We start from the raw sequence: 19,697 nt of genomic DNA, 5'->3' as shown, positions 1-19,697 counted from the left end.
CTACGCAGTTATTGAATACAGAAAGAACCCAGTGCCATGCAAAAGAAGTATGTGAAAATGGAAAGAAAATATTCAACCCAAAATTATCTGTCAAGCAAATTGTATGTAAACTGGAGCATAGGCCAGTTGTGCTTCACCCAATCTAAATAGTCATCAAAACACAGCAGGTGCGATGAATGTTAGAAAGTGAAAGTTTCATTCAACAATTCAATCAGCAAAATGGACACAAGGGGCCCTGAAATGAAACAACTAGAATCTAAAACAAACAAGAAATGTGCAAAAGAAGTTGTTAAAAACCATGAAAGTAGCAGAAAAGGAACTTTGAAGAAACGTAGACAGCAGTGAAGGGCAAAAGGAAATTCCGATTCAAGAAAAAAGTTACAGAGGAGGAAGATCAAGTACGAAACATCGGTGAATCTACACAAGAAACTAATCTAAACCCATGATTTCTACAAATTCTACTCTACAAGACTTTCTGGGCGTCCTATTCAAACTGAATTTTACAAACACGGTAATAACTCGGAGAAAAGACTCAGTCCCAATTCCCAACCTTTTTGTTCTTCTCTCAGTCCTCACTAGCATGAGCGCTCCGTTGAGCGTCCGCGGTGGAAAGAGAAAGCAAGCCATTTGTTGCGTTCTTGCCTCCCTCAACGCCATTTGGGGTTAAGTGAAGGGGTTTCTTGGGAGATTCTTTGGTGACGAGAAGAAAAGCGATGCGGTCCAAGGCCTCCCTGGCTTTCTTCCTGGCGAAGGCGGCCTCCTTCACGCGGCGCTCGGCGTCGACCCTGGCGGCGGCGGCGGCCTTGTGGATGGACGTGGCGGCGATCCGCGAAGCGGCCAAGAGCGCCTTGGCCAAGTCTAGGTCGATGGCCCGCTTGGGATAGGGATCGAAGAAAGAGAAGCTAGGGTTGGAGCAGGGAGGGCAGAGGAAGGAGGGAGACGAGACGGCGCAGGAGCGGTGGGCGATGGAGGAGCAGTGGAGGCAGATGAGGCGGTCCGACGGGGCAGGCAGAGGGGACGATTCCTTGTCGAACACCACAAAGCAGACCGGGCAGAAGAGCGAGGGGTGACCCTTCAGAACGCAGTGCGTGCATATCCGCCGGTAGCTCCCTCGCTGCCGGACGGTGTGGAGCACCCATTTCTCCGACGAGCCGCATCCGCCGCACGCTTCTCCCGCTTGCATTGCTGCGCTCCTGCGATCCCAACGGTAACCCTAGCACCCGGAGTTTAGGCTTTTCTTTGTATGTTTGTTGGTTGGAGACCACTCTCTCTCATCGGATTGTGAATTTTGACTCTACTCTGTCCGCCTCTCCACCTGCTTTGTAAATACTAAATACATACCCATGTCCGGTCTTGGCGTTAAAGACTAGTTTTGCAGCCTCCAATACCTGGTTGACACGTAAGTTAAAATCATGTTATGAAATAGGATTGAAAACACAGGATTTTTTCTTTCTTCCTCAAAGCCAAAACCTCGTTTGTCTTTCTGATCCCGAGTGTGCGCAGCTTGCTCTGATTCTCTTGCACCTGAGCTTCCAAGCAAGACCCAATTGGCAAATCAGAACCAAAATCAGAGTTTCTACAGCAATCCTTAATAGAATTGCTTGAACTCGGACAACCTATGAAGGTGTGAGACCAATGCTCTATCCGCCTCCTTCACACTTTCCTCAACAAACGGAACGTGGGCAGCCTGTAACTGAAAGTACGAATCAACAACTCAAGAGAAAAACCCAATCAACAAAACCCACATAAATTCAAACCCTAAATCAAAATCCCCAAATCGAAACAATCAAAGGGAAAATCCTTCAATCTGGTCCATGGATTCCAGCCGTGGGTCTGGCCTGGCCAGTCTCTCACATGTCTCTCTTTTGTTAAATCTGAAATCTAGTGTATTTGGTTTAGGGTATTTTTGTGCAATTGTTTTGTTTTATCTGAGGTGTCACCATGTTATTGGAGGCTGTAAAACACCCATGTTTTACGCCTCATCCGGATATAAGTTATTCTCTACCCATCATATTAATAGTTAATTCATATTTTTCATTTTTCTCCGTATCCAATTCCTTTTCTTCATTATGTACATTTGGTTTGACCCTTCAGAACGCCCTATTAATAAGGTTCACGATGGATGGAAGCTTATTGCACGACCAGCACCAAATGCTCAATCACTGGGTCAAAAGAGAGAAAAAGGAAAAGCCAATGTTTAAAGAGAAGGGTTAAGGAGCCAAATAAATGAACCCAAATTTTTCTAAAAATTAACGTGACAAACCGTGAGTAGCAAACAAAGAAGAGAGAATTACATTTTTTTTTTAATTTAAAAACCCTTGCCATGTCAATTTGAAAGTTTTTCTAGAGTTATTTGTTTGACTCTCTAGCATTTCTCATGTTTTAATGGTTGAATGCAACCTATCATCATGCCTATTCATAACAAATTGCACAACCATTTGGAGATATTGAATAAACAAGAACTCAATACTTCAAATCTATGAGTGATGCTAATTGAAAGGCCAAAATTCCAAGTTTACAGCTATTATTTTAAAAAAGAAAAAGAAGAAAAAGAAAGAAAGAGTCCCAACGTAGGAGCATGGTCAGCCACCATCAAAAGCAGGGGTTGAATGAACTCAAGAATAAAATTACATGCCTTGCAGCTGCAGTCCTGTAATCTAACAAACATAACTTCAAGATCAAATTCCTCAAGACGCTTCTTAGAAGACAAACCCACCGCCCAATCCGGATCACCAAAAAAGTGACAGCAATCATTTAAACAAGTAAGCAGTTCTCACATTTATTAAGTCTGCTCTTGATTAATCTGCCACCATAAAGGGGTCTACTTCCCCAAGATCAGCAACTAGTGGTTCCAATGCTGCTGGGTCCTCGTCTTCTGGCGCAAAGTAAGTAGGAAATGGAAGCAGTGAAATATCAGGTTTTTTGTAGAAAGCATCTTTTATGAATACAAAGTTCCCTTCGGCACCAGGGACCTGCAAGGAGTAGATAACTTTACACCATCTGATTGAAATCCATCATTAACAATATAACCAAAAGACTCCAGAAAAGGGTTGATCCCTATTCATAACCACATGGCGTGAATTGTGAATAGCAGGACTGCAAATGTGTATCAACAGATTCATAAATCCAATCCTAAGCATCCTCCAAGATAGTAATATTGAGACACAGTTTGTTCTTTCATGGCTCAGAACACTACTTATTATAATTAAGCTCACATCAAGAGAGTCTTTAACTAGTCTCCTAAAATACTAGTTAGGTAAGATCCATCCAATAATATTGTTAGAGCATCTGAGTGCAGGCTTTTTTTTTCCCAGATAAGTCACACACCCACCCAATGGAGCTTGGAACTCATGAGCTCAGCCTCCACCTTGTCCTTCTAGAAGGATGATGTACGATTTGAGGTAAAGCTAATTGGCACATCTGCCAGCATGCATTTCAAATGGGAAGGTCTTCTTACCCATCTAGATTTAAAGCACTAAAGCTGAAAAATAAACTGGGTAAGAGAAACATACTTGGCCTCTCACCCACATTAGATTCCTTGCCGGTTCAATTTTATAGACCCATACATTTTTAACTGTTCTCTGCTTCCCACCCATGCGCCCAGGCATCTTTTTGCCTTTAAATACCTGTTCAGAAAACATGTGATTTGAAAAATTACAATCCAAGGGCAGTTGCAAAATAAATTTGCTAATATATTTAATGAAACATAATCACAGGATCAGTATATATTTTACAAAAGACTTATATGTGGACAGAGAGAGGACAAAGCTCTGTTGTTTGACTCTACCTCTCGCTCTCTCACTCTCTTAAAGATTGTTTTTTTTTTAAAAAAAAAAAAGAAAGAAAAAGAAAAAAGAAAGAAGGTACTGCTATATGTTCGAAGCAAGCCAAGTCAAGTATCTACAAAGTACTAATCACATTAACTAGGTTCCGGGCAAAATAACCAGATCACAACTTACTCAGGTCCTGTAGATGTGGTCCTGGACCTAAGTTTCACACAGTATACAGCATCAGAGGGAAAATCCACCTTGCCATGGAAGTTTTAAGTTCCACCAGCTTCAGAATGGCAACAGAATTTGTTCTTAAGAATGAGAGCTACCCTTCAACGTCTATATTAAATTGACTATATTCATCCTTTCTAGTGTCTATTTGCTCAGTCATTGAACTACATAGAACACTCTATAAGTGATCCCAACATTTACAACAGTGGTGAAAAAAAGGGAATATGAGAAGTGAAACCAAGTTGGAGAGCTAATTTCAGAGGAGCAACCAATCAAATTTATATTGGTGATGTGGGATGATAAATTAAATTAGAGCTTTCTGCACGCACGCATTCTATTCATGTTTTTTCTTGTTAACCAAAATAATCCACACTTTAATTCCAAAAAGACTCAAGAGGTTTGATCTTGACATGTTCCCATCCGTGCATAAAAGAATCTAGTCAATTTACAACTGGGATTTATCAAATATCAATTTCATTAGTATCGTAAAAAAGCTAGAAGATCCAAAAAGCTCAAGGAAGTCGTATATACCTTTCCAGGAGCATCCCTCTGGCCTGTAGAACCAAGACTTCGATGTGACAGTGACGCACCATGCGATGCTGGCATTCCTTTAAAACCATGCCTTTTCATCACACCCTAGACACATAATAGATATAATTAGTGACATCACAAACGAAACTCACACTTTTCTCAGGAAATCAAAAAGAGCTCTGACAATAAAGGTTTTGAACTTCATGAATATCTCTCATCCTCAACTACTCATTTAAAGAACTAAACAAACCATGCATATAATTGGTGGTGTCACAAAGAATAAGCATTTTCTCACTAGAAATGTAACTCTTGTGCCCATACGGGATGACACTATTTCATCCTCCAAACCCTTACTTAAGGGGAAGAAGATGACAAGAAGGTATCAAAAGGAAAAGGGATAAGCAACACTAAAAAATGACAAGTAGATGATGGGAGGGAGCTGAAAGCCAAATGAATTCACCTGGAAACCTTTCCCTCTTGTGATTCCTGTGACATCAACATACTGACCAGGCACAAAATGACGAACACCAATCGACGTACCCACAGGAAGAAGTGCATCTTCGGTCACAGGAAATTCCCTCAATTTCCTTTTCATTGGAACACCTTGAGCTCTAAAATGACCCACTTCAGGTTTCGTCAAATGTTTTTCCTTCTTCTGCCCGCAACCAATCTAACTACCACAGCAAAGGAACACCACCATCACATAATTATATACATACAAAAAAAAAACAGAGATTATCTGACGGAATAAGCTTAACTCTCAACTCTCTGTTTGGTTGCCAGGAAAAGCCGACCAAAAAATATATAAAACATTTATCAATATTATAAAATGTAAGATCTTTTGGCCAACCATATATTTCTGAAAACATAAAGCAGAACTTAGAGAAAATAATGGAACCATTTACAGATTACAGCAAAGAAAGCCTTTTCGTTGTTTGTTTGAAGTCTCAAATGACCAAAACGAATCATTTTACAAAATGAATGAAGACTGAACTCGTACTTAGAAAAATAAACAAAACTAACGCTAAAAATGAAATGATTGTGACAAATTAGAAATAGAAAAGGTGAAGTTGGGAAGTTTGAGAGAGTACCTGCAGAGCAGTAATACCTTCCTTTTCAAGGGTCTTGACCTGAGAGACGATATTGTCGTCGACCCAGAGGACGGTGATGGGAACCCTAGCACCCCATTTGTCCCAGAGAGCGGACATTCCACACTTGACGGCAATCACCCCGGTCCGCTTGGAGTTCCGGGTCATAACCCGACTCTGTTGCTCTTGGAGGAAGCTCTCTTCGGATGCCCCATCCACCAACGCATCGGCGGTGCCGAATCTCCTCAGGAAGAAGAAGAATGGGTACGGCGCTGTGGCGGTTGTTGTAGTAGTCGTTCTCGTTGGATTGGATGCGATGAGTCGGAGACGAGAAATTAGGCCTCTTGATAAGGCCGACATGGTCTCTCAGACGATACCCGAAGCGGCGTCGCTTTGGTGGTGGTTTCAGACGAGTGAGAGAGACAGAGAGAAGAGAAAAGCAGCGACCGTGGGGGCTAAGGAGGGTTTATACAGTGGCACCGTTGGAGTTATATGAAATGATATGGGGTATTTTAGTCATTCAATAAAATTGGATTTAATGAAGAATTAAAGTGAAAGAAAAGCTCACTCACTCAGTCACTCTCTCCACCTTTCAATCGGTTCCTCCGATGGAGGCTCTGGTGGGACTCAATCCGTCAATAACAACCAGAACGCAACTCCTCCAGAGACGACGTCGTATCCGTCGTGATTTCCAGGTACTAGCGGTGGCGAGAGCAAGCAGAGCAGTAGAAATGGGTGGAGGAACCGGAGGAGGACCGGAGCTGTTGGTGGAGCAGGCCGGCGGGAAGAGGGTGGTGGAGCTGGTGGGGGCATTCAACGAGCTGACGGACACCATGAAGAACGCGCTCCACTCCTCCCAAACCCAAACCCTCCTCTTCAAATCCCTCAAGCTGTCCATCCCCATCTTGCACTCCCTGCCTCACTCCCCCGACGGCCGCTCTCCCCTCTCCAAGGCTCTCTCCCTCGCCCTCCTCCTCGCCCATCTCCAGGTATTTAATTCATCTCTCTCCCTAATTTCCCCCACATTCATATAGCTAGCGATTGAACCATATACATGTATATGGCATTGCAGATGGATGCGGAGGTTATTTCGGCCGGCATACTCAGGCAAGTCCTGGAGGCGGGTGCGGTGTCGATTTTTGAGGTGAGAGATCGGATCAGTACCGGCACTGCTCATCTATTGCATGAGAGCCTGCGCGTCAAGAACATGTCTTCCAAAATCGAAATATTGGACGATGACAGCGCCGCTGCTTTGAGAAAGTTCTGCCTCACCTTCTATGATATCAGGGCTGTCATTCTAGACTTGGCTCTCAAGCTCGATGCCATGAGACATCTTGATTACCTGCCCAGATACCAGCAGCAAATTCTCTCTCTCGAGGTTATGAAGATCCACGCGCCTCTGGCTCATGCCATGGGAGCCAACTTCTTGTCCTTGGAGCTGGAGGATCTCTGTTTCCGCTACTTGTTTCCTTGTTCGTATCTCTCTATCGATACGTGGTTACGAGGTTACGAGACGGGTGGGAGTTCTCTGATTGATGTGTACAAGGACCTGCTTCTTGAAGCGTTGAGGAGCGATTCCGTGCTGGCGGACATGGTGGAGGATGTCTTCGTCAAAGGTCGGTATAAGAGTCGTTATAGTACGATGAAGAAGCTGTTGAGAGATGGTCGGAAGGCTGAAGAGGTTAATGATGTTCTGGGTTTGCGAGTGATATTGAAGCCCAGGTCAGTAGATGTTGGGGAGAGAGCGTGCTACAGGGTACAAGAAATCGTGCGGTCTTTGTGGGAAGAGATGCCCCACCGGACGAAAGACTACATTGCCAAGCCCAAAGCCAATGGATACAGGAGTTTACACATGGCGGCGAATGTGAGTGAGAATGGCAGGGCTAGACCGCTCATGGAAATACAGATACGGACGACGGAGATGGACATGTTGGCAGATGGTGGAACGGCGTCCCATTCATTGTACAAGGGTGGTCTTACTGATCCAGAAGAGGTAATTGGTATAATTGTGCTATACGATTGAAATTAATCCATTCAAGTCTTCGTTTTCCATACAATTTATGTATAAATATTGTTACATAAAAGATAATAAAGATTAAAGAATCCACTATTTGGCTGTGGTAAATTGGACTGGATACTTATGTGTAAATATTGTTAGAGTAAATAAATCCAATGTCATATATGAGATGCAATTCCTGGTCTTATTACCCCATATGGTAAAGGGGAAGAAGCATCCCCGTTCTGAAAAAAAACCAGGTACGCAAGAACTAAGACTAAAGAGAATACTTGATTGTTATTGCTTGATGGTTTGCTGTTGATAATTCGTACAATTTATAGTGGAAAATAGCAAGTTATACATGGTAATGGGTTTATCGGATGATTTAGTGAACGTTGGAGAAGATTTGTTTGCAACAGTCCTTTGCTTTGTGTGCTGATATATGTTGGCTATGGTTACTTTCCTTCTTTTCTAGCTGATTATTAAGTCTAATATGTTTCCTTTAGAATCCTGTATAAGAACGTCTTATTCATTACGTCTGTTTTATGAGTGATTATCCCCTTGAAAGTTCTACATTCTATTCATCATAAGGGAAGTGATTAGGAGAAAGGGAAAGCTGGGATTGACTTATTTCATGAGCATGTATGCTTGTCAAGTGCATGAAGCTTCTAACTCAGCATTACATTATGTGAAATTTTATTAATCCAGCCAGGTAAAGGCGATTGATTTAGTGATTTGTGATGTTCAGGCTGAGCGGCTCAAGGCCATAGTGATGGCTGCAGCTGAACTTGCAGCATTGCGCCTAAAAGATCTTCCATCCACAAATCATAAAGGTATTGAGGTTGACCAGAGAGATCGAGTATTCCACCTTCTTGACAAGAATGGAGACGGTAGGATCAGCATTGAGGAACTTATGGAAGTGATGGAAGAGCTTGGAGCCCCTGGTGAAGATGCCCGTGAGATGATGCAGCTTCTTGATTCAAATAGTGATGGTTCGCTAAGTTCTGATGAATTTGATTTGTTTCAGACACAGGTAAATACCAATATCTGTCTGTAAAATCAGAACTAATATATCCTCCTCCCCCCTTTGTTCTCTCACTCTCTGTAGCTAATTATGAGATAGTAATTCCATTGGATTGACAACATTGCATATAGATGCTTGTTTAAAAATTCATATTGTTCTGATCCTGAAACACCATGGTTGGAGTTAGAAGTTTGAGAGTGAAGATATGTTAAGGTATCTCTGTCACCATATTACACATAATGGACATGATGATAAGGTTATAAAATTGACTTTGATTTTGGAGTGATTTGATTTGAAACATCTTATCTATATTGTTTTTCTAACCCTATGAAAGTTTGGTCTTTGTTCAGCACATTAATTGCAAAAGATGTTGATCACACATCTACTTGTTTTACATTTGATCATTTTGAATGTTGATTTTTTTTCTCCTTTTTCGGTTTAACTTCTCAGAATTTTGGCGATTTCATTTTTGTTTTGGCCTGAATCTGAATTGTAATTGAAACTATCACGCAAAGTTGGTTGACTTTATCATGATATATCTGAACAGTCTCGTTTCGAAGATTAGATATCATATTATTTCTGGAATTGTTTGTTACTTTTTTTTCTATCTATTTATAACTTTTGTTCTTATTTCTGCAGGTCGAACTTATGCGTAATTTAGATCACAAAGATGATGAATATAAGACCATGTTAAATGAGAAGCTTCAAATGGATGACCACAGTGGGTTAATTCAGGTATATAGTAAAGAGCTTGGCAACAGGCTTGCAAAGTAGATCTGCTTGCAAACAGGCCAAAGGGTTTACTTATAATTACCATATTTAACGTTGAAAATATTGTTTGCACTGTACATAGTGGAATTTCCATGTAATGTAACATTGTTACAAGGGCCAATGATGGACCTGCTATAGTCATATGTAAAATGAAATCCAACTTCCCACGTTATAAATGATAAGGTAGATCTTAAGCAGAGGGGACCAAGCTCTGTTATAGCTAGTTTAATGCTTTAAGTAAGATTTTTCCAGCAATGAGTGAGGGTCTGTTGACTGGCTTTTCTGTTGGAGGGATCGATATCTCTCACTTCTTGTTTGTGGATGATACTTTAATTTTTAGTAGGGCTGACCCAAATCATCCATGTCACTTGCGGTGTTTGTTCTTATGTTTTGCTATTTCGAGATTGAAGATCAATTTGGTCCCTATGGGCAACATTGGTAATGTGGAGAGGTTGGCAAGTATACTAGAATGTGGGGTTTTTTGCCTTTGAAGTATTTGGTCTTCTGTTGGGGGCATCTTATAAAGTTAAGTCTATTTGGGACAATGTTATTGAAAAGATAGAGCGTCCATTGGTTAGTTGGAACACTGATGTATTTGTCTCAAAGTGGTAGAGTTACCCTTATTAAGAGCACACTTTCCAACTTGCCCAAGTACTTCATGTCCCTTTTACACTGTATTGAGAAGATCTAACAAGATTTCTTATGAGATAGGTTAGGCGATGAGAAATATAGGTTATTTGGGTTGTAGTTAATAGTAGTAGAGTTTAGAGTCGAGTCTGGTTTGGAATTTATTTAAGACTTAAGAGGACTCACTCGGCTCATGCTGTAGCATACAAGTTTCATGAAGAACCCAAAACTTTGCTCATTCACTTGCGCAACAGTTGCAACAGTCACTTCAATGAGCTCAAATAGAAACTTCTTCGACCTTCACTCGGCCGAGTTTATGGGGTTTTAATTTTGTTTTAAATAGGATTCCTTAATCAACCCAAATTGTTCCCCTACCTATAAATATCATGCTTTACACTAATATTTTTGTTTATAAAGAGAGAAAATAGAGTGAAATCCTGAAAGCCCTAAGAGAGAGAACCTCTTCCTTTTCATAAGCTTAACCTTCCCTGCTACCCAACTACTATGAAAATCCTTGATTCTCTTTTGAGTGTTGGTATTTGGTTGATGAGTGAAGAGTTCATCAGAGCTGGAGTTCTAGAGATTGATGAGTTCGTGGCAAGTCACTGAAAAAAAAGGCAAGAGTTTTGGAGCTGTTTTGAAAGGGAGATCAAGTGCATCACTTATGAGATTACAAGCCTTGATTTGGATCTACAGACTTTGTGAGTACTTAATATGTTATGGTGAAATTTGCTGGTGGTGGCTGAGTGCCTTTCAGAGTGAGTGATTTTTCTTTTGAAGAGTCGTTCAAAAGTTTCCCACTTGGTAAGCAAAAATCCATGCACATTATCTTTATAGTTAATGCACTTATATGCTGGAGTTTTGTCGATTGATTTTGATTTAGGTGTGTTTGTTTGGGGTTTAAACCGTTTTTCACTGTCATTATGTCATAATATATAACACCATGCAGAAGAGGCCATGAGCAGGGTGGCAAGGTGGGTCTCAAATGAACAATTAATCATCCCCCTTCTCACCAAAATCCATTTGGAAACATGAAACTGAAACCAAAGCCAGAGTGTAAGTTCATCGATACAAAAGAAGAAAATTCGTATAAAAAATTGCTATTATAAACAGAGGATTTTATGTCCTGCAACATAATTGGTTCTGCAATTCTATACAACTTGAACAATTCTATACAACTTGAATATAAATATGAGGCTATTTTGAACTGTACAGAGATGTAACAGAGATAAAGATACTCATGAACTACATTGCTTGGGGTTCTAAGTTCATTTCTCTGCAAGAAGAGGCTAATATCCGATGTCTGACCCAACAAGTACCCATCACTCGCACTTATGTTGTCAACAGCTCTTGGCTAGGGCCAACTCCTAGATCATTTGATAGCTTTTTACACAGCTGCAAATATATAAAATAAGGATTAGATACCAAAAGTGTTTTTTAGGTTTGAAAAAGTGTTCCAATGGCGAAAAAAGTTTTGAGCGTTTTGTAATTTGGGTTGTTTGTTAATGTTTTTGTTTTGAAAACAAAAAACAAAAGGGAGAAGAAAAAAGCTTTAACAATCAAAGCAAATACCTGTCTGTAAACTGCGGAATCTCCATATGATTTTCTTAATTCAACTACATACAAGGATGAACTTATCTCAAACACCTGACAGAGTTACAGAGACAATGACAACTTCAGACAATTGGGAACAATGCCAAGTACATATATTTCTATGCCTTCAAGTTTCACAATCACTTACCTCTGCTGCAACGGAAAGACTACCCATATTTTTGTGCCCCTTGTGCTCCTGCATCACTTTCAACTGGAAAAAAAGAAAAGTTTGGACAGAAAATCACAACATTGCTTTATATCAAACATTGTAATTTAGAAAGGGCTTGCCAGTCGTGGCATATTGATGTTTAGAGCTCCCAAATTATTTCCCCTTTTACACGGAAAAACCGGGGGGAGGCGAGGAGTTTGAATCAATATCTATATCCATTTGAATAGATAGTGATGAAAAAAGAAGAAGTAAGTGTTATAAATTAGTAACAACAGAACTCACCCTTCCATTTTTCTTCAGAACACTAAATCCCATCTCTGTTACAATATCCTCAATCCTCTCAAGCAAATCCTTCGCAGAGTGATTGGATGTAAATCTGATCTTCCTCTCCGAGACATCCTAAATTAACTCAATAACACGCATAAACGGCAATCAGATATTGAGGTGTCAACTTCAGCAATAATATTACTTGCAAATCAAGTGCTCTCACCTCTTTCTCAAAGAAGCCAGAGAGGTCTAAGCAGGAGGACATTCCAATCAACTGAAATGCATTAATGAGAGTGGGTGAGCCAGGGCTCTTCTCTGCTTCAGATGGCTATATTGCAAGAATAATCCTATCAGTTTATATAGTACAAAAGCATATTCAAGATACAAGCAACAGAGGGTGTACAAAGAAAACAATTTCCAAGCTCATACCACAGCATGTATTGAGAATGCTTCATCATCAATGTATATATCTTCTTCTTCATCGTCGGGATTTGCAGGAGTATAGTCCTGCTTAAACCACTCATCTATTTTGATACCCGCCATTGTTATCCGGCTAGCAGGACTGGGATCAAGAATTCTCCTTATCATGTTTTGGGCCCCCGGTGACAGCCATTTTGGTATCTGAGCATCCCCTCTGAAGATCTGAAATCCCTCAAAAAGAATATATAGAAACATCAAAGTTAATGAGATTCAAATAAACAAATATTTCAGTAATAGGTTCATATTAAAAGGGTATCCAAAATATCACCAAAAAGGTTCTCCATACCTTCTGATAGAGAACTGCAAGATTTCTATCATCAAAAGGAAGATATCCTGTGAGAATTACATACAAGATAACACCACACGACCATACATCTGAGGTGGCACCATCATACCCTCTGTTAGCAAGAATCTCAGGAGCAACATAATTGGGACTTCCACAGGTTGTGTGCAGTAACCCATCAGGCTGATAATTTTCAGATTAAAAGAAAACAAAGTGATTAGTGACTGTACAAAAAAACTATCATGAAATTTCAGTTTGGTAGGGCTCTGTACCCTAAGATGCTGAGGTAAGGCACTGAGGCCAAAGTCAGATATCTTTATGTTCCCTTTAGCATCAACTAGAACATTCTCTAGCTGCAATTAAGAAATACAATGATTGTGTGAGAACTACAAGCAGCAAAGGGTGAAATAATCTGGAAAAATATTACAAGTAGCATTGTTATTGGCACTATGTTATCATAAAAAAAGTTTTGAAATAACCTTTAGATCTCTGTGAAAAACGCCTTTAGTGTGGCAGTAACTCACTCCATCAATTAATTGTTGAAACAGCTTCCTGCCTTCGATTTCTTTAAGTTTCCCCTTGGATGCCTGTTAGAAATATATCAAATCAAAATTCTGCATCTAGAGATACATATACAAGAAAAGAAAGAAGATTAATTTAAAAAAAAAAACCCTTGAATATTATGCATGGCTGAAGCTGCTTACAATTCTATTGAACAATTCCCCGCCAGTCACATATTCTAAGACCATATTAATCTTGTTTTTGCTTGCCAACACCTGCAAAGTCATTATGATAATGCAAAGCATAAGCAGAGGAACATAATCATTGCTTCCCAGGTCCTTAATTAATGGTTAAATATGGTGATGACAATATAAGAATGTGGCATAAAGTACTCATAAAAAATTTAGGAGAAGTAATCCATTACTCATTGGCAATCATGTACAATCAGTTCTTTAGTTATGGGTGCTAATGGCATGATCTCAGCTCTGTTACATTATATAAACAAATCCATACAAGTGCACAAAACATTGGTGGAAAACATGGTACCAAGTGTGTGTGCAAACAATCAAAAAAACAAAAACAGTTGTTGCATCATAACACTTTTTCAAATCAAAAATAAAAAATACCTCCCAAAACACGTCAATAAACAAAACCAATTCATGTGATGCAAGCGCAAAAAAAGGATTGTCCTAGACATGATTAGTTGAAAGCTTACCGTGTGCAAGTTAGATAAGGATCCACAGTAATTGTCTGTCCAAATAATGTGAGAGAGCCTATATGAAATCTATTGGGCCGAATAAGTGGCTGAATAGCTCAAAATTTATTTGAACAAGTCCGTCCCATGTAGGACCTCTCCCAAATTGAATTCGGACAAATAATTACCGTAAATGATTAAATCCCAATCCGTGCAAGTGGGAAAAGAATCAAGATTATTGCTGCTCCTGTCCAGCAAAAGGTGTTACAGATCATGGGGCCCAACTCAAGATCAAGCTGGTGAGTTTGGTGAGTGGAATGGTGGGGGCCAGGGGAATTTCTTGAATATAACGACCTGTTTCACCTCACAAGGACACGCACATGCGAATTGGAAGCATATGTAGTACACGTGTCAAGGTTTCAGTGGTTGGTCAAGAACATAACAGGATGCAAAAAAAAAAAACTGAATGGCCAATGAATGGGTCGTGAGGTGCCTTTTCTTGACATGTTCAATGTGACCCACCCGAATGATCCATATCCGGGAGGAGGAATCACCTGTATGCAACCCCACTTTGGCAATTTCACATGAACGTGGGGGGGTCCGTGGATGTCGATGCAGATAATATGAGATCACCCGTAATTGGATGATCCTGATTATAATTGAGACTAGCATCATATGGATACCGCCAAAAACAGTCTTTGTCGATGTGGGAGGCACTTAATAGGATTGATTTCATTCCAATATAGCAATAATTGTGCAGGGAAATTTGTCTATTTTTTACATCATTTTTTTTCTTTTAGACTCAAAAAATGTATAGACTCCCAGAACCAGAAATTAATTGAAAGATTATGGTACAAAAAATCCAAGTTAAAAAAATATATCTATATATCGAAAAATGGTTTGCAGTAAGCAGAAAAAGGAAGAAGAAGAGCATAAAAATACCTCATGTAATCTGACGACATTAGGATGTTTGAGGAGCTTCAAGGTGGCAATCTCCCTCTTTATCTGCCACGCCATAATAACCATTGATGAAAGTCAGTGTCTGGATTCGAAAATCCATGGTTTTCAGAAAAAGGAATCCAAAACCCAGATCAGAATCTTATTCATTTTGTTCTCCGAAAGGAACCCATTTATCAAAAGAGAAAAAAGATTGAGAATTTGAAAAAACAAAACCCATTGATCAAGCAAGGAATAAAAGAAAGAGAGAAACCTGATCGGTGATCTTGAGAGCAATAACCTTGTTCTTCTCGATGATCTTAACGGCGACATAGTGGCCGGTCTCGACGTTCCTGGCCAACTTAACCTTTCCGAAATTGCCCTCGCCAAGAGTCCTTCCCAGCTCGTACTTCCCCAGTCGCATTCCCTTCTTCTCCAACTCCTCCTTTCTCACCATGTAAACGCAATCTCTCTGTTAAATCCCGGCTCCTGATTTGAAACCGTTGAAGCGTACGGCGGTTTTGATCAGACTCTTAAGAATAAGTCTAGAATTGAGTTAGCGAGTCTAATCAAAACGGCCTTCTCCTGCTCCCTCCTGGTTGTTTCCCAAGCCAGAAGCTGTCTTTGCTCTTATCTTTGAACGCAATTGTGCGCTTAATTAACATAAGTATTTATGCAAAAAATAGTATTATACAATTCCTATAATTATATATTTATTTAATTAAAGATAATAGTAATTAACCCCTCCCCTACAAGGAAGGATTCCGATTAACACGGGTATAAGTTTAACGAATAACGCATATCTTTTTGCATGTCATCTCATTCTCTTTCTCTCTTTCTTCTTTGCCAAACAAAATTCAATTCAATTTCTACCTCTGCCACCTCACACCAGTCGCGCTTCTTTTACCACGTTGTCCCACGCGCGCCTTTTCTATTATTATTATTGCTAATCATCTTAACCCTTCCTTAATCATGGCTGCAATGATCCACGTCAGCTGTGGATTAAAAAATTGATTTATTTCTTTATCAATTGACTAATATTAATACCATTTCCTACCAAATAGGTTATTTGGAGATCTCCGTTTCATAAGGCGTGATTTCTAGCCGATTGAACTGCCTTTTAGAAACAGTTATTTGAGTTTTTATCCAAGCTTCTTGTTAAATTAAATGGATTGTAGTATAATTTAATTATGTGACAATAAAAATTAAATTTTTTATTAATTAAAAAAAAAACAGATTTTTATTATTACGTTAATTTAATTTTATATCAATTTATTAAATAGTATTCCTTGCTTAATTTTTAATTTAAAAATCTATATTACATGGTACTATGGAAATTTCTTTAGTGGATGACGTTGGCAAGTCACCAGGAAACTTCCTATTCTCCACTATTTTCTTTTTTATAAATTTTGGACATTTTTTTTTTTTTTTTTGTGACTAATTGGTGCTTTATTTCTTTAGGGTTTGTCTCAATTGATTAGTGTAAATGCTTTTTATATTATGATAAAATTTTCGGTCAAATTGAGTATAAAGAAATTTCTTGGATACAAATTTCAGTTAAAATACATAAAAATGTATATAAGAATGTGTGCCATTAGTTAATCCTATTAAAACTGCATGTAAAAATCACATGTTCGGACAGATGTCAATATTTTTTCCAACTCGGCCAACAAAAAAAAATCTATCTTCCATGTTTTTTTGTTTTTTTGTTTTGGGGTTAAGATTCTTTTAATTGTCCAAGTATTTGGATAGAGAAATGCTAGAAAGCCAAACAAATTAACTCAGAAAAAATTTTAAACTAGTCTGGCAGACCGTAAGTCGCAGATAAGAGAGAGATAATTAAATTTTTTTAATTTAAAAATCTTTGCTATGTCAATTTAAAATTTTTTCTAAGTTTATTTATTTGACTTTCCAACACTTTCTATTTGGATAAAGATTAATGATTAAGGATTAAAGAAGACTATATAGCACATCTTTTGCGTGGGTTGTTAAAATGATGACCTCCTTTTTATATATTATTCATCAAACCAACATTATTGTACTACTTTTTTCTGGTGAGACATCTCCTTCAAAAAAAATCCCTATTTATTGGCTGCTCCACGTGTTCCTAAGTTGTTCCTCGTCGTGATGCAATCAATCGGCAAACATGGGCAGGAAAAAATAAATCCACCGGCCACTGGCCATATAATGTATCTTTGGTTGTCCATTTCATCTTTCAACTACTTTTTGAGTTTGTCTCAAAGCTAACGTTATTTTGTTTTTCCACTTTCACCATTAATGCTATGCTTGCATTTGTAGCTTACATATAAAAAAAATCACACATATAGTTTACTTAACTATCAACTAATATATGTTACTAAACATGTCTTACTCAACACTTTGACAACATTGGCCTCCAATTAATGACGAAGTTTTTCTTTAAATTTGCTTGAACGGAATTCTTTCATTAATCTGAAGTATGTTTTTGGAGTATGCGATCCGGAACAAAATCATTTTCAGTTCATTTGAATCGGATAATATCTAGTTAGTTATATTTAATGGATATTTTTATCTTTTTTATTTTTAGAGGGAACAAACATAATCGTCTAATATAACTAACTGGATATTCTTCGGTTCAAATGACCTGAAATATCGGAGGTATAATAATGCTTAGCTATATTTGAGGCATCTTGAATACACCACTTGCCTCTTAAACGACATGAAAAATGATTATCTCCATTTCAAATTCTCTTAATTTCTTCCCGTTAGTGCATTTAAAATGGCAAAATTATCCAAATTTTTTTGATGTTAAAATTTTTGGATGGAAAATGCTAGGTGTTCTTCTAGTATTATTTTTATGTCATCCAAACTATGATGTGACTTTTAAAATTATCAATAGATTAAAAGTCAATAATAATAATTTTAAATTTAACGATAATTTTAAAAGTCATATAACAGTTGAAAAAATATCATGAGAATACTAGAAGAACACTTAGCATTTTTCTTTTTGAACAATACTACTTTCCTAAATGTAAAAAATAGAAGAGATTTAAAATGGAGATAATCATTTTTCTGGTTCATAAATCTAACTCAATCACCATCACTGATAAGCCCTTGTTTGGCATTTAATGGAAGGAGCATCATATTCACTCACCTCTCTTTCATTTTCAGAAAATCTCTCCACATCTTTAGACAACTGGTTTCAGTAACTTTGTACCACATCTCTTCACACTTGTCAATATAACTGTTCATGATGGCCATAAATTTTGTTTTTGTTTTTGTATTTGTCTATATTAAAAAGAAAATTACCCAAAAGTATTTCTAAAAGAATACAGGCTGCAATTTTAAATACTTCGTTTTTTACTAGTATCAACATATTTATAAAGTTTGATAGATATATTTTTGTAATACACATATTTTGTTATAAAATATTTATTTTCTACATGAAATTATGTTTATCATTTTTTTTTAAATAATAATAACACACTACATAAGAAGAAGAGAAAACTTCACTTTAAACTCTTGAACTATCACGCGATTTGATATACTTTTTCGAACTTTGAAACCTCTAAATTCGGACCCTTGAACTTTTAGTTGCAATCAATTTGAACATCTCTTGTGCGGACATGTCAAAAAAAAAATATTGAACCCTTACGTTAATTTTTGTTGTTAAAACACATAAAAAGACTTGAGGCCCTTTTTTTTCAATTTTTTTTTTTTTAATAAAACGAAAACTGAAGGGTAAGGTGGCCCAACTGTGAGTCACCTTGTGATTTTATTTTTTATAATATATTTTTAAAAAATTTAATTTTAAATTAAGAGTAAATTTGAAATTTTATAATAAAAAAAATTCAGAGGTATAAACGTCATTGTATCACTTTTAACCTTTAAAATTTGACAGAAGGGTTTAAATTGATTGCAATCTAAAGTTTAAGAATTCAAATTGAGAGGTTTCAAAGTTCACGAGGGTATATGAAATCGTGTGGTATAGTTCAGGGGTCTATTCCTAAAAAAAAAAAATAATAAAAAAAAAAAAAAAAAAAAAGCAGCATGATTGCTTTGCATTTTTGGGCCTAGGCTACGTGCTTGCATGTGTTTATTTATGTGGTTCGTACGTATTTCTGATTTTACGTTGACTAATTATCACTCTAATCACAACTTGAGGAGTTTTATTAGACAAGGCAAGTTTGAGCCACTAGATTGTGGAGTGTTACCGGTGCAATTTCAAAATAAATACATATATTTTTTCAGTGCGATTTTATTATTATTATTATTATTATTATTTAAATTAAGTCTTCAAACCACAAGTTACTAAAATAAGGCTAACAATTTTGGGAAGGTTTAATTAATTGTGTTTAGGGTTAAATACCTAATACCTCATGGGGTTTGACAACTTTATTTTTACCTCCCTGGGGTTTCATTTTTATCACAGGAGATCCCTGTGGTTTTGATAAATGACCAAGTTAGTCCATCCGTTAGTTGATATAACGGAATTACACGTGGACCAATCAGATGTTGACACGTGGCACATACTTAATTTTTTATTAAAAAAAAAAAAAACTTGGGGGTGGCTCGGCCACCTCGTTGGTGCCCAAGGGGGTGGCCGAAACCCACCCCCAGTACCCACTGGGGGTGGTTGGGCACCCAGAGCCACCTCCAATTTTTTTTCCTTTTCTTTTCTTTTTTGTTTTTTTTTTATTTAAAAAAAAAAAAAGAAAATACATTTTTTTTTTTTAATTTTAAAAAAAATTAAGTAG

The 19,697-nt window shown here is 37.9% G+C and overlaps 4 protein-coding genes across 4 annotated transcripts; 1 reads left to right on the top strand and 3 right to left on the bottom strand.

The window, feature by feature from the left end:
* Positions 1-342: 342 nt before the first annotated feature.
* Positions 343-1,840, bottom strand: LOC132163513 (uncharacterized). Its single transcript, XM_059573827.1, has one exon. The coding sequence runs from the start codon at positions 1,181-1,183 to the stop codon at positions 566-568; it is 618 nt and encodes a 205-aa protein (XP_059429810.1). The 5' UTR covers positions 1,184-1,840; the 3' UTR covers positions 343-565.
* A 627-nt stretch (positions 1,841-2,467) lies between these two features.
* LOC132185652 (large ribosomal subunit protein uL3m) lies at positions 2,468-6,065 on the bottom strand. Its single transcript, XM_059599420.1, has 5 exons — positions 5,624-6,065; positions 4,993-5,202; positions 4,533-4,637; positions 3,513-3,626; positions 2,468-2,972 (listed from the first exon to the last, which is right to left on the bottom strand). The coding sequence occupies exons 1-5, from the start codon at positions 5,978-5,980 to the stop codon at positions 2,799-2,801; spliced, it is 960 nt and encodes a 319-aa protein (XP_059455403.1). The 5' UTR covers positions 5,981-6,065; the 3' UTR covers positions 2,468-2,798.
* A 123-nt stretch (positions 6,066-6,188) lies between these two features.
* LOC132167775 (probable GTP diphosphokinase CRSH, chloroplastic) lies at positions 6,189-9,608 on the top strand. Its single transcript, XM_059578801.1, has 4 exons — positions 6,189-6,609; positions 6,693-7,613; positions 8,365-8,649; positions 9,280-9,608. Exons 1-4 carry the CDS (start codon positions 6,229-6,231, stop codon positions 9,412-9,414), a joined length of 1,722 nt encoding a protein of 573 aa, XP_059434784.1. The 5' UTR covers positions 6,189-6,228; the 3' UTR covers positions 9,415-9,608.
* Positions 9,609-11,126: 1,518 nt separating this feature from the next.
* LOC132179561 (CBL-interacting serine/threonine-protein kinase 1-like) lies at positions 11,127-15,710 on the bottom strand. Its single transcript, XM_059592305.1, has 12 exons — positions 15,236-15,710; positions 14,968-15,030; positions 13,535-13,606; positions 13,310-13,417; positions 13,103-13,183; positions 12,834-13,013; positions 12,497-12,709; positions 12,291-12,395; positions 12,083-12,199; positions 11,780-11,842; positions 11,611-11,685; positions 11,127-11,433 (listed from the first exon to the last, which is right to left on the bottom strand). The coding sequence occupies exons 1-12, from the start codon at positions 15,416-15,418 to the stop codon at positions 11,371-11,373; spliced, it is 1,323 nt and encodes a 440-aa protein (XP_059448288.1). The 5' UTR covers positions 15,419-15,710; the 3' UTR covers positions 11,127-11,370.
* Between the last annotated feature and the right edge of the window lie 3,987 nt (positions 15,711-19,697).

The sequence above is a fragment of the Corylus avellana genome, chromosome ca1 (genome assembly GCF_901000735.1).
Source record: "Corylus avellana chromosome ca1, CavTom2PMs-1.0".
Taxonomy (NCBI): Eukaryota; Viridiplantae; Streptophyta; class Magnoliopsida; order Fagales; family Betulaceae; genus Corylus; species Corylus avellana.
Note: the sequence above shows the minus strand (reverse complement) of the source record. Positions and strands in the feature narration are given on the sequence as shown.

Bases quoted from the DNA above. Each gene is read 5' to 3' on its own strand.
- LOC132185652 (XM_059599420.1), bottom strand. From the start codon at position 5,980: ATGTCGGCCTTATCAAGAGGCCTAATTTCTCGTCTCCGACTCATCGCA. The intron at 4,638-4,992 runs GTGAATTCATTT...TTATGTGTCTAG, and splicing joins CAAGAGGGAAAGGTTTCCAG to GGTGTGATGAAAAGGCATGG. The intron at 3,627-4,532 runs GTATATACGACT...TTTTCTGAACAG, and splicing joins AGAGGGATGCTCCTGGAAAG to GTATTTAAAGGCAAAAAGAT.
- LOC132167775 (XM_059578801.1), top strand. From the start codon at position 6,229: ATGGAGGCTCTGGTGGGACTCAATCCGTCAATAACAACCAGAACGCAA. The intron at 7,614-8,364 runs GTAATTGGTATA...TGTGATGTTCAG, and splicing joins GTCTTACTGATCCAGAAGAG to GCTGAGCGGCTCAAGGCCAT. The intron at 8,650-9,279 runs GTAAATACCAAT...TTATTTCTGCAG, and splicing joins TTGATTTGTTTCAGACACAG to GTCGAACTTATGCGTAATTT.
- LOC132179561 (XM_059592305.1), bottom strand. From the start codon at position 15,418: ATGGTGAGAAAGGAGGAGTTGGAGAAGAAGGGAATGCGACTGGGGAAG. The intron at 12,396-12,496 runs GTATGAGCTTGG...CTTGCAATATAG, and splicing joins CATTCTCAATACATGCTGTG to CCATCTGAAGCAGAGAAGAG. The intron at 12,200-12,290 runs GTGAGAGCACTT...GAGTTAATTTAG, and splicing joins CTGGCTTCTTTGAGAAAGAG to GATGTCTCGGAGAGGAAGAT.
- LOC132163513 (XM_059573827.1), bottom strand. From the start codon at position 1,183: ATGCAAGCGGGAGAAGCGTGCGGCGGATGCGGCTCGTCGGAGAAATGG.